The sequence below is a fragment of the Lathyrus oleraceus genome, chromosome 7 (assembly GCF_024323335.1).
Source record: "Lathyrus oleraceus cultivar Zhongwan6 chromosome 7, CAAS_Psat_ZW6_1.0, whole genome shotgun sequence".
NCBI lineage: Eukaryota > Viridiplantae > Streptophyta > Magnoliopsida > Fabales > Fabaceae > Lathyrus > Lathyrus oleraceus.
The window spans coordinates 104,124,260-104,136,909 of record NC_066585.1 but is presented as its reverse complement, the minus strand read 5'-3'; the positions used below and the strand labels follow the sequence as shown (position 1 = coordinate 104,136,909).

General features: G+C 38.5%; 1 protein-coding gene and 1 long non-coding RNA gene across 3 annotated transcripts; one reads left to right on the top strand and one right to left on the bottom strand.

The window, feature by feature from the left end:
* Positions 1-531: 531 nt before the first annotated feature.
* On the bottom strand, positions 532-1,482 carry LOC127102253 (uncharacterized). The gene is made up of 2 exons (XM_051039650.1): positions 1,127-1,482; positions 532-979 (listed from the first exon to the last, which is right to left on the bottom strand). The coding sequence occupies exons 1-2, from the start codon at positions 1,480-1,482 to the stop codon at positions 532-534; spliced, it is 804 nt and encodes a 267-aa protein (XP_050895607.1).
* Positions 1,483-7,202: 5,720 nt separating this feature from the next.
* LOC127105973 (uncharacterized) lies at positions 7,203-9,984 on the top strand. Of its 2 annotated transcripts, XR_007795197.1 has the most exons (4): positions 7,203-7,574; positions 8,457-9,015; positions 9,109-9,187; positions 9,305-9,984. It is a non-coding gene; the product is annotated as an uncharacterized LOC127105973 (long non-coding RNA). The 2 variants fall into 2 exon arrangements; XR_007795196.1 differs by having other exon boundaries at positions 8,457-9,187.
* The last annotated feature ends 2,666 nt before the right edge of the window (positions 9,985-12,650 follow it).

The following is a 12,650-nucleotide window of genomic DNA, read 5'->3' as shown; positions in this document are numbered from 1 at the left end:
TTATTTAACACAAGCAAACACAAAGCATAAAGAGAGACAGTTTGTGAAGTCAATAACCAAGAAACTCTTTTATTTAATATTGGAATACAAATACATGTCAAGGAACCGCCCATCGGGCTATAAAAGTATCACATTGGTCCTATCAGATCTCAACCTAGTGAATTACTAGTCAAACTTAAAGAGCACTAACTAGAAACATCTTGATAACAACCCTTCATAATAAGTCTGATATTTTGGGGACAGACATGCGCCCCATTTTCCTAATATCGTGCTCCCTTCAGGTGGTAAGTCGTGACCTAGTTCGCTTGGAACGCTGCTCACAACTGTCTTCTCTCGGTTGGAGAGATCTTCAGGATGCCTATTCACTTGTGTGTTGGTGTCTTACAAGCTCTTATGTGATGGCCCTTTTAGCTCTCGAATCTCTTCTAGTCTCTGATTCAGCTCGTACTGATTCTGGCGAAGGGTGACTTCTAGCTGCTTAATGCGGATATTCTCATCCTTCAACTCTTTCTTGCAAGCTTCTAGAAGACTTTAGAGTTTCTTGGTTTGTTCCATGTGTTCAAGTTCCGCTTTGCTGGATTGGTATTGAGTCTCGGCTAACTGCTTCTTTTTGGCTTCCAAACTGGCATAAGTCCCTTTGAGTGTGTCACCCACTTTGAGTCTCTTGAATACCTTTGTTTGCACCTCATCGTCTGCTTGACGAACTCTATCTCTCTTCTGATTCAGATTGAACTTCAGGGTTTCTTTCTCCAAAGAGATCTTACCAAGCCTGGATTTCAGATCAACATTCTCTTTCTCTAGGGTCTTGATAACCTTCTTCAATTCATCAACTTTAGAATTTTGATGGTTCACTGGTTCAAAAGGTTTGACATTCATGGACAACTCAGGCGGGAACGACAACAAAATCTCGCTGTTTTTGTCTTTGACCCAACTGGTGTAAGCTTCCTTGGCGATGTAATTCTTCTTACCTATCTCTGCTCTTGCTTGAGGAAGAATCGCTCCCTAAGCCTTGACAATCTTTTTAATCAATTCTGGCTCTTCGACCCCTTCATATAAGACAAAACCTTCCACACTCTTGAGGTCAGGATTGTCTGCCATAGGGTATCCCAGTTATCGTAGTGCTAACCTCGGGTTATAGTTGATTCCTCCTTTTGTACCAAGAAGTGGTACATTAGGAAAATCCCCACAGTTGAGGATAAGCTTGACACCATCGTAAACTCGAGAATACCAAGAAATGTCTTCGGCTTTCAAGGACATGATCCATTGGGACCACTTCAAGTTGTCTTTGTTCTTAACAAAAGGGCCTTTGCTGGGTAGATATGAAATAAACCATCTATACAACAAAGGGGTACAGCAGACGATAGTCCCTTTCTTCTTCTGAGTCCTCACATGGATGGAGTAGTAAGTCCCAGCAAGAAGAGTATGGATAGGATTCTGAGTCACGAAGATATGAATAGCAGCCAAGTCTATAAATTCGTCCATATTCGTAAATAATACAATCCCATGTATAAGTAAAGCTAGATTGGCATTGAAGGTCGTCCAACTCCCAGCTTCGGCGAAGGCAATAGCTTTGTCCACTAGAAACATAAAGGTGAAGCCATGAATTCCACCCTTAGCCTTCAAGTTCAGTTCTACTTCCTTCTTTCCTATGTGTAGAGCTTCAGCAAGGTCTTGATATTTAGGAAGTTCCTTAGTGCGAATGTAGGTCACTTGGTTCTTGATCCTAATACCCAGAATATGTGAGTACTCTTCCAATGTAGGCGTCAGGTGGTAATCTTGGAAGGTAAAGCATCTCAGTGGGGGATCATAGAATAGCACTAGAGTGTGCACAACAGTGATGTTGACTTCGGTGTTCAGAATGCCCAAAAGGTTACCATAAGCCTCCTTGAAGTCATCTTTGAAGGTTGAGAAAAACAAGAAAGGGGGTTTGAATTGTTTTGGAAATAGAAACTTTTTCAGAAATCAGACACACAAAGAATAAAAAAGGAGATGCCACAGAATTTTATACTGGTTCGCATGAAATTCAAAGCTACTCCAGTTCACCCGACCAAGGTGATTTCACCTTAAAAAAGGACTTAATCCACTAATCTTGAAAGATTATACAACCAATCGTCTAAAAGAATAATCTCTCAGCCCTCTCAAGTATTCAGACTACACATAGTCACTTGAGGAAGTATTTTAAGCAAGAGTATAAATTGTAATGTAATGTGCTTCTAACAAGCAAGAATTACAGAATTGTAAGAACAATAGCTTTTCACGTAAGAGCAGCAGCTCGTGATAGATAATAAGGAAATTGAGAGTTTTCGTATTCTTGTGTGTCTCAGGTGTATTCTCCTTTGAAGTATTTAGTCCTTTATATAGTTGTTGTGAAGGACCGTTGGAGTGATGACAGGATCTTGGTCATTGAAGGATGTTTAATGTCATTACTCTCCTTGTTTCTTTCTAAAACAGTTTTGCACGCCTCATTATTTCCTTCTCGAAATACTTTCTTTCCAAATTAAGATTTATTTTCGGTTACGCGTTCTGAACTTATGAGTCTGCATCAGAGTTTGTCTTCAGAGGTTGATTATGTGTGACCACATCAGAGTTTCTCAATGCTCTAGACTTCTTCAGATTCAGAGTCTGGATTCAGTATTCTTTTATCAGAGTTTCTAACTTCTTTATGTTGCGCTTGGTATCTGCGTTGATCAGAATCAGAGCCTTCTGGACACATTTTTTCTGAGTAGCATCTGATAATCGAATATTTTGTATCTGATGTAATTTTCTATCTGATGTTTAATCAGAGTCCTGTATACTAAGAAAAAATCTCATTAGAGTACCATTTATGTTTCATCCTTTGTTATCATCAAAATCTTAGAGATATATTGTAGAACCAACTTTGTTCTTACAATCTTTGTGTCCCAGATCTAAGCGTGCCCTAAGTCCTCTCAAGACAGCCAACTGAGGTTCCACAAACTTGTAATTATGGATGTTCTTTCTCTCGGGATTCATGTTTCCCTTTGATGCTTGGTAAACGAACTGGACTCTTGGATTCCTGGAAAAGACATGCAAATGCAAAAATTTGGTCATGATGAATGATAATGTAATGATGAGATGATATAAGTCACATGGATTTAAAACTCTGGTATGTTCTAAACAATCTGTAAGTTCCATATGTTGCAAGTTCAAAGGTTCGACGTAACATGAGTATCAAGGTAGGTAGAGTCTATGGTTTCCTATAAAAAAATCTCATATCCCACTCACAGGTGTGGACTATGCTCCAAGGTGGTCCCTAGAAGGTCTCCCAGAGTCATCGACTCGAAATGGAAATACCCTGTCATAGTGAATACTCATAGGACAAAAGTACTTCCAAGTGAATCTAGTCTGGGTGTGGCTCTCGTGACAACCCAATGCACGAAACGCAAGTGTACACGACTATTCACGAGTCAAACCTATGTGTATACTAAGCTCGGTTGTAGAGCTTTCCTCTCATGTAGTCTAACCCATCCCAACAACAGCACCACATATATATCCATAATATAAAGCGAATAAGGAACGCGATAAATAAAAGTGAGTAAATCTATAAAGATAAGCACTTAAAACTAGCGAGGGAACAACCTAAACTAGGCTCGACTCCTTTTAGTGACTAGGAAGCACTCCAAGTAGAAAAGTCTCCCCAGAAGAGTCGCCAGCTGAAGCTAGCGGAAATCTACCCGAACGCGTCGCACGCTTGAACATACAACAGAGTCGCCATCGAACTTTATTTATCCCCAAATGGAAGGGAAAACGTCGATAAAACACGTGGGAAAGAGATATACTAGGGAAGGAAGTCGGTTATGTAAGGGGAAAGTATTAGCACCCCAAACATCTATGATACTCCATGGGAACCGTTTTGATTGTTCTCGCTCGAATAGGTGTTATCTAAAGATTACTCGCAAAAGGATGGGAAAGGAAAGAAATAGATAGAATGCTCGGTGAGGATTATGGCCCTCATGCCTACGTATCCTCATAGTGCAATGAGGAATTCATAGCTTCGTAGTTTAAGGAACTAGAGGCGGGAGAGGAAAAGAAGTGTGATAGGAATATGGTCTGAACCAAAGAATTAAGTGTTTTGAGCTCCAACAATGGGGGAAAAGATGAACCCAAGAGTAAACAGGTATGAACCAACATGTGAGGGCCAACAACGATGTATCACTATATTGTAACAACCAAAAAAGAGAGGAATTAGGTGTTTGGGTTAAGGGCCAAACAACTCTTGGTTCACAAGGAGGTACAAGATGGAGCACAAAGGTATCGTGTATTTGGCTCGAAGAATAGGTATCTCACAGGGAGTGAATGAAGGTAGAATGTGGATGTATCATGGAGATGGATGGAAGGAAGTGACCGAAGTCATAGAATTGGGTATCTAATGGTGAGTGACTGAAGAAATATTATTTGAAATCGAAAGGTGAAAGTGTATTGGAATCCATAAGAGAAATGAGATTTCTACCATAGAGGGAAACAACGTTAACCGCTATATGGACTAGCAGGCCGCCACTATAGGGTGTTTAGCTAAAATGAAGGAACTAAATGTTTGGGTTAAGGGCCAAACAACTCTAGGTAGAAATGAGGACTATTCGTTAGGCATCCTAAAAGGGTATATATGGAATTCCAAGGAAAGTGTATTTTGATGTCAAAGGAATAATATGTCACTGGGTGAACGATTTATGATCGAAGATAGATAATGGATTATGAAAGACCTGGATGATGCCTTAAGGCGAAGGAGGAATAATTAGAAGTATGCTTGCCAAGGATTCGCATCCTCGTGCCTACGTATTCTCATTGTGCAATGAGAAAGTAAGAGCAATCGTAGTTCAGAACTACGATAATAGAAAGAGAGAGAGATTTATCTAAGCAACAGGGACTCACAAGACAAACGCATCTCCAAGGAAGGATTGTAGTACTAGAGTGCAAGGAGTAGTATCATTTGCTGGGGAATCGAAAATTCGAGATCAAATCAGGATAGTATCTTAGATCCAAGGAAAGGATAAACTCTTAATCGAAGAGCAAAATGGCGTCTTAGCTGAAAAAAAATGAACTAAATGTTTGGGTTACGGGCCAAACAACTCTCGATTGATGAGATGGACTGTTGTTATCGTCCTAAAAGGATAGACAAGGAAGGAGTCCAAGGAGAAATCTGATTGATCTCAAAAAGATGGTATTGACTGAATGAATGGAGAATGATTGATTGTATAAATAAGGTAGCAATAGATAAGATAGCTCGTGGAGAATCTGAATTCTCCTGCATACGTACCCTTATAGTGCAATAAGGAAATCAGAGCTTTCGTAGTTCAGCCTACTAGGGCTGAAAACAAGGTGATTAGAGGCAAGAAAAGATGAGCGATTGAATGATTGAATAGAAGTGAACAATGGATATACTTGATAGTTACTAGATAAGAATCACACTAAAGTCTATGAGTAAAGGTGGATACGATAAGCAACGAGTCAAACGTCTCGCACCCAAAGATATCCAAAATAAGTGTAGGAAAGCTCCAGTCTCATTCCTTCTTTACCACTTAAGGCTCGTGGCATGCAACTCTTGTCTTAAACTTCAAGTGGAGAGAGGATAATCTTTGTAGTTGTTTCTGTATTGATGATGAAGACCTTATCAATCGTTATATTCAAATTGCACTAAAGTATATGAATAAAGGTGAATACAATGAGCGCTGGGTCATACGTCCCATACCCAAAGATACTCAGAATGGGGGTAGGAATACTCCAGTCTCACTCCTTCTCCATTCCTTCAGGCTCATATCGTACAACGTGATTCATGATTGATAAGTTGTTGATGTAGTCCTTGCTTTTGTTGTTTTTGATTTGTAGTGAGAGAAAGACTTGTCAATTGTATGGTTAGAATTTTGATAAAGTCTATGAATAGAAGTGAATACGATGAGCGTTGGGTCATACGTCCCATACCCAAAGATACTCAGAATGGGGGTAGGAATACTCCAGTCCCACTCCTTCTCTATTGCTTAAGGCTCGTGTCACACTCTTCTAACTTTGATTTGACAAGTTCTTGAAGATGCCACCTTTGATGTGCTTGAATAATCCACTGTTTGGTATGACTGAGGATGCCTTGATTGAAGATCTTGACTTGAGGCCTTGAGCTCCATAACTTGGAAGAAAAGTCTTCTTAAGTGACCAAGGGTCTTTTGGTCACTCAATGTAGACTATGGCATTATACAAGTTCAAAGGATTTAATCAATCAAAATTACTTTTGATTAATTTAATCATGGGTTTTGTTTTGGTTTTAAGGAACTAGGTTTGGATCTAATCAAAGTTAGTAATCGTTAGAAACTACCCTAAGGGATCATGCATTAAAATTGATTGAAAATTCTAAGTTAGAATTCTTAAGGGAGCATGTGCATATTAGTCAAAATCATGATTAACTCTATGCATAAATCCTACAATTGTTAGAAAATGATTAAAGTTCTATGTCAAATTCTAATCCTAATGGAATCATGTTATTCTATCACAAAAATAACAAAATAAGGCCATAAGGGCAAATTGGTCATTTACAAAATATATCAAATTTTATGGTCTAAAGTTGATTAAATCCTAATGTTGATCCTAACCTAATGTTCAGAAGTGTCATGAGTCTAATTTTAATCAAGCCTAATTGCTTCTAATTTTAATCTAATTAAAAGTCCTAATTAAAATCCTAAGGAAAAATCCTAATAAAATTCTAATGTCCTAATGATTAAGATTTAAATTCTAATAAATAATTACTAACCTAATTAAAATAATATTGTGCTAATTAACCTAATTAAATAAATAAGAAAATAAAAGAAAAAAACAATTAATTCAGGAGGTGTGAAATGGAAAAGGAGGTATAAACTGAATTTTGGCTAATGGGCTACAAGTGAGCCCAATATAGCTTTTTTGGTACATCAAGCAATTCCAAAAAAGGGGGGGGGGGGTATGTGAAGCGAAACCAGAAATGGGTTGTGCCTGAGCCCAAATAACATTTCAAGCGCTCAGGGGGGTGCGTGTTGGAAATGTGTGGTAAGTCTAGCAAAAAGTACCAATGGGCTTGGTCAAGCCCAGTTCCATTTCTTTTCTAAAATCCTTGGGAGGTGTATTAGTAATGCATGGTATATGGTAAGTAAATTCATGGGCCTTGCAAGGATTAAGCCCAAATCACTCTTTTGTTGACTTATCCAAGTCAACATATTCAAAATGAAACTCACAACGTGCCCAACCTCACCTCTTAGTTCACCGTCCGTTCACTTGGCTCACCGCGCCAATGACTATCACCGACGTCGGTGCTGGCTTACAGACTAACTACCACCACCATTAGAAGCACAGCGACAAGCTAAGCACGAATATAGGGACGAAATTGTGAAACAGTCTCTATATTGGTCGAATCGAACAGCCAAATGAAGGAACCCTAGCTATCTACAAGTTAAATTAAACGGTGCTCGGTGCAAATCGATCCCTAATACTATGGGGATTCTTCTTCCTAACCTAGGTACTACATCTTGGTGAGCTCAGAATAATAAAATGACACTGAAAGGAAAATGACATACCAGAGAAGATGATCAAAAAATCCACCGGTAAGCTTCCTGAACTTGATTCTTCCTTCTTCTTCTTCTTTCACCTTCTTCTTCTTCTTCTGAGCTAGAACAATGAAAAAAGAACGTAGTGGCTTAGGTCAAGCGAAATTGAAGATTCGATGTGAAGCTTCAATGGCTTCTAGGAGAAAGTAGAGCTCTGAGTAGGGTGAGGGAAGAGATTGCAAGAGAGAGAGAATGCACAGATTCAAGCAAATTTCCAAGGGTGATGAAAATGTGAATGATGGGTTTCTTAAATAGATGCTAGGCTTGGGGAATTGTTAGCTTGGAATGAGGTTAGGAGTTAGTTAAGTGTGGTTAGGAGTTAGTTGGACATGACTCACTGAGTTAGCTGAAAACTCAGTTGGTTAATGAATGATAACTCAGTTAGTTAGGTTGGTTTGAGTTGGCTTGTGAGTGAGTGAAATCAAACTGGACTGGCTATTGTAGGTTAGGATGAGATTATAGTCATGTTGAAATGACTTTTGTGACCTTCATCCATGTTGCAGGTTGAACTTAAGTGACCTTGCTTTGGATTGAAATGATGAATGGATTTGGTATGTGAATGTTAATGGCTTTAATGCATAAACTGGCTATAGCAGGTAGCATTAAAATTAGGATTAAGTGATTGGATCAAATGTAACTTGCTGAACTAGTAATTGTTAAATGCAAGTGTGCTTGTGCTGGTACTTTGAAAGATGAATGTGATCCTTGGTTCATACTTTGGTTCAATACTTCATGAGTTTAATTTTCAATGTTTGTATTCAATTTACTACTCTCATTGGATTCTCTTGTTGCAACATGAAGCTGGTCTGGTCTTGTAATGCCATGTAAGTTCCTTTTTCAGTTCAGCAGCTAAGCTCATGTTGATTTTGTCTACTGCAGGATACAGGGCCAATGCACTTTGCTTCCAAATTCATGATTCAAGTAAACTCAATATGTTGGTAGCTCCATTTTGCTTGTTGCATACCTTGAGGTATGTCTCATTATTGTGACTTGGTTGTAGCAGTCATGAGTCCAGTTGGTGGATAAGCTGTAGTTGTCAATGGCCATGATAGTTATGTCTTGTAACCTGGTTTTGTTGGTATAACACAGTTAGGTAGGCTTAGGATCTAGTATGCACATAGCTAGATAGCCCAATGCTTATAGCTTGCTGACAACTTATCATGGTCTGCTGTTGCTTGTAAGCGGGCCAACATGCCTAGGTTCCCATTGCCCTATATTTTGTTGCTTTGATTCTTCTTGCACAAGGTGTAATCTTGATGCAAGTTTTGTGGTCATGTAAGGCATTCATGAGCTACCACATACATGTAATGATGTTGTGGCTTACTTGTGGTCTTGGTGTTGACACAAATTCAGTCTGTTAGTTGATGTTGCTTGGGACAACCCTTGGTGACTTGATGCAGATTGGTGCAGAATACTCGCAAGGTTGTTTTGCACTCAGGTATGCAACTGGATTTGCAGCCTTGTTAACCATTCAAATTGATGTGGCCTGGTTTAGGTTTATGCCAGTCACCTGTTATGTTGCTGTTTGCAGGTTTTAGCCATGGTGTTTAGTGATGATGGCAAGAGTACACATAATATGGAATGGACTTACATCAGGTGTAAGGATCATGGTAATGATGCTTCTTGGTATGACTTACTGGCATAATGCCAACTGGTCTGGATATGATATTTCTTGATGGTTTTGACATGTCGTGACTGAATTTGGTCCTGTTGGATTGTTTCTGTAGGGGGTTTCTAGGTTGCAGCTTCCATGAGCCATCATCACCATAAACTGCAAGTGTGAGTATGTCTGATGGTCAGGTAAAGGTTATGTTGCTGCTGCAGGGTATTAGGAAAGGCAATCTGCAGCATGATATTGAACTGACTGTTGCAGTAGCAGGGCTGGCATGTCATGTATTCCCATTGGCTTGATCATACATTTCCATGGTTTGATGTCTAAGGTTTTTGTTGCAGGCAAGGGTGATAAGCAGTGAACAAGTGTTGGGATGTGTTAGACCTCTTTGGGAATTGACTAGGGAGAAACCAAAGCCAAAGGTTATTGGTTCCAAAATGCCAAATGATAAGGTTTGCACAATGTGAGTTACTTGTGATGGAAGTAATCAAGAAAAACACCACCAAGCATGAAGGTTGGATGATTCACTACAGCAAAATGCCAGGCCAAGTTAGGATAGTCAAGAGCAAGTGAGAGTTGACTTTGGTCAAAGTTGACCAAAAAGTCAACTATTGACCAAAGTCAACAAATGGTCAAAAATGCATTTTCTTTGTAAATGGACAATGAATTGTTGGTTAAGGTGAAATTTAGGGTTTTTGGATTTTGGGTTGACTTTGGTCAAAGTTGACCAAAAAGTCAACTGTTGACCAAAGTCAACATTTGGTCAAAATGTCAAGACTTGTATTTTCTTATGTAGAATCAAATGTAATGGTTTAGAATGATGTGTAATGGATTGAAATGGTTTGAAAAATGATTTGAAATTGGTTTTACAATTGGTTCATTTATGACTTGAATGCTTGACTTTTGAAAAGAAAATGACTTGATTGATAATATATGTTAACAAGGCCATGAAATTACGGCATAAGAATAGGGGTTGAATGAGGTATCCATGAATCAATGGGCATGACTAGCAGTTGGCTTGAGACACAAGAAGTTTGGTTGTTTGGATGACCAAGACCATAGATGTATCACCAGTCACCTGAGCAACACCATGACTTTGGACCAAGACTAATGCTCATAGAAAACCAAAGTAGGGTTAGGCCAAATACATTGATAATAGGTGAAGATTGGGGTCATGGATGCACAGTCAGACCATCAAGTTCATATGATTCACCATCTCCCTGATTAGGGTTTCCCTGAGGCCTACCCCTTAAGCAAGCCTTTTGAATCAAGCCATAAGCTCCAATTATCAGTCTTTCAGTGTGTGAACCTGCATTAGGGTTTTGAGGACCAAGACAAGACCTGAGGAAGCTCCATGAGATCCTGCCTTGAGGAATTAGGGTTTTGAAGACCCTAGAGGATTGTCTGGCCAAATATTTGTTGAATTCAACTATGAATGTATGTGGATGAATTCAACAAATATTTGGCCAGACAATCCTCTAGGGTCTTCAAAACCCTAATTCCTCAAGGCATGATCTCATGGAGCTTCCTCAGGCCTTGTCTTGGAGCTTATGGCTTGATTCAAAAGACTTGCTTAAGGGGTAGGCCTCAGGGAAACCCTAATCAGGGAGATGGTGAATCATATGAACTTGGTGGTCTGACTGTGCATCCATGACCCCAATCTTCACCTATTATCAATGTATTTGGCCTAACCCTACTTTGGTTTTCTATGAGCATTAGTCTTGGTCCAAAGTCATGGTGTTGCTCAGGTGACTGGTGATACATCTATGGTCTTGGTCATCCAAACAACCAAACTTGGCTATTTTACCCTCATACTTTTGGCTATTTTTTACTCATACTTGGCTATTTTTTACTCATTCTTTGTTTTGAGCCTTGATATCCACACAAACCCTAGCTTCATAAGCCTAAGTTTTTTAATCCATGATGAATGATGCATGTGGATGAATTATGAATGTATGCAAGTGATCTCCTGGTCAAGTGGTTGTATGGATGATTAAGAAAAGGGGAGGGCAAATTTTTGGGTACAACACTAACTAAATCCTAATTCTAAATAAAATTGTAAAATATGGTTGGATTGCTAATGACAGTTTGTCATTGCATATAATTAGGTGAAGACTCGATAAAAAACAAGCGAAAGATGAGCCAAAAGGAAGAAGAAAGACCAAAGAATGAGTAAAAAATAGCCAAGTATGGAAGAATGGGACTTAGTGAAAATTCTGGTGAAAAGAGTGTTTTTTAACGCAAAAACTAGATTAATCACGCGCACCATCACTCGGAATTGTGTGCGCGATAGAGATGTATGAGTTACACCGTGCGATGCATCTATAATGAATGCGATAGACACTTTTCTAGGCTTTTTTTGACCCATTCTGAGCTCTTTTCAAGGGGATATTCAACAATTTGACAAGGGTTACAAATTTTGGAGACTGAAGCACGATTTGGATAGCATAAGTGGTGATTTTTAAAGCATTTGAAGTCATTGGAGGCCATCTCTTCAAGGGACTTCTTATGTTATTTTCATCTATCAATTGTCGAATTATTTTTGGATTAATGAGTAGCTAAGCTTCTATAGGTTAGGTTGTGTTACGATGAACCTATTCAATCTTGTTGGAATCATATGTTGGTTTGAATTTGTATGAATTCTTTGAATTATAATCTTATTAAGTTATTTCTTAATCTTAATGCTTTTTATTTGAGATACTTTGTTAATCTGATTTTGGACACATAGGGATTACTGGCCCTTAGCCTATGTGTTGGACCTAGGGCAATTGTTCTACTTATGCTGGTTGAATAGGGACATGAGACCTCGAGTAGTGGCATAAGGAATTAATGTTATGTACATCGCCTAGTGAGTTATTTCGTGCGGGATCAGTTATAATGGTTTTGTTAATTTGTCGCGAGATTATAAGGATATGATCATCCATACAAGGCATCATACATCAACAAGATAGGATAAAGGGATTTGATACCCAACCTAACCGTCTTAATATTTATGTTTTAAACTTGTAATTTATTTTTCGTTATGAAACCTGAACTCCGCCCCCCTTTACTGTTTTCCTTTACATTGCACAATTGTTGACTTGTTCGAACACAGTCCCGGTGGAATCAATATTTTATTATTGTGACACTATGGGTACACTTACCGAGAAGTCGTCAAGTTTTTATCGCTGTGGCCGGGGACTATTGATATTTCAACAAGGAGACGCTTGTGCAACATTTAATTTTGTTTTTTTTTTGTATTTTTTTTGTTTTCAAGTGTAAATATTTTTTTTGTAATTATTTTATTTCTTCTTAAGTTTTATTTCCTATTCTTTATCTTTTTTTGTTTATTTTTGTTTAATTTTTTTTTCTAGAGCAATGTTACTAAGGTATTCTTTTTTTTTGTATACAAAGTCAAGACAATCATGCAAGATGACGTTTATGCTACCTTTGTAAAGTTTGAAGCTTTACGAAAGGAGATT

Coding starts and splice junctions, on each gene's coding strand:
- LOC127102253 (XM_051039650.1), bottom strand. CDS start 1,482: ATGGACGAATTTATAGACTTGGCTGCTATTCATATCTTCGTGACTCAG. Junction 980..1,126: donor GGAATCAACTATAACCCGAG/GTTAGCACTACG, acceptor TCCTCAAGCAAG/AGCAGAGATAGGTAAGAAGA.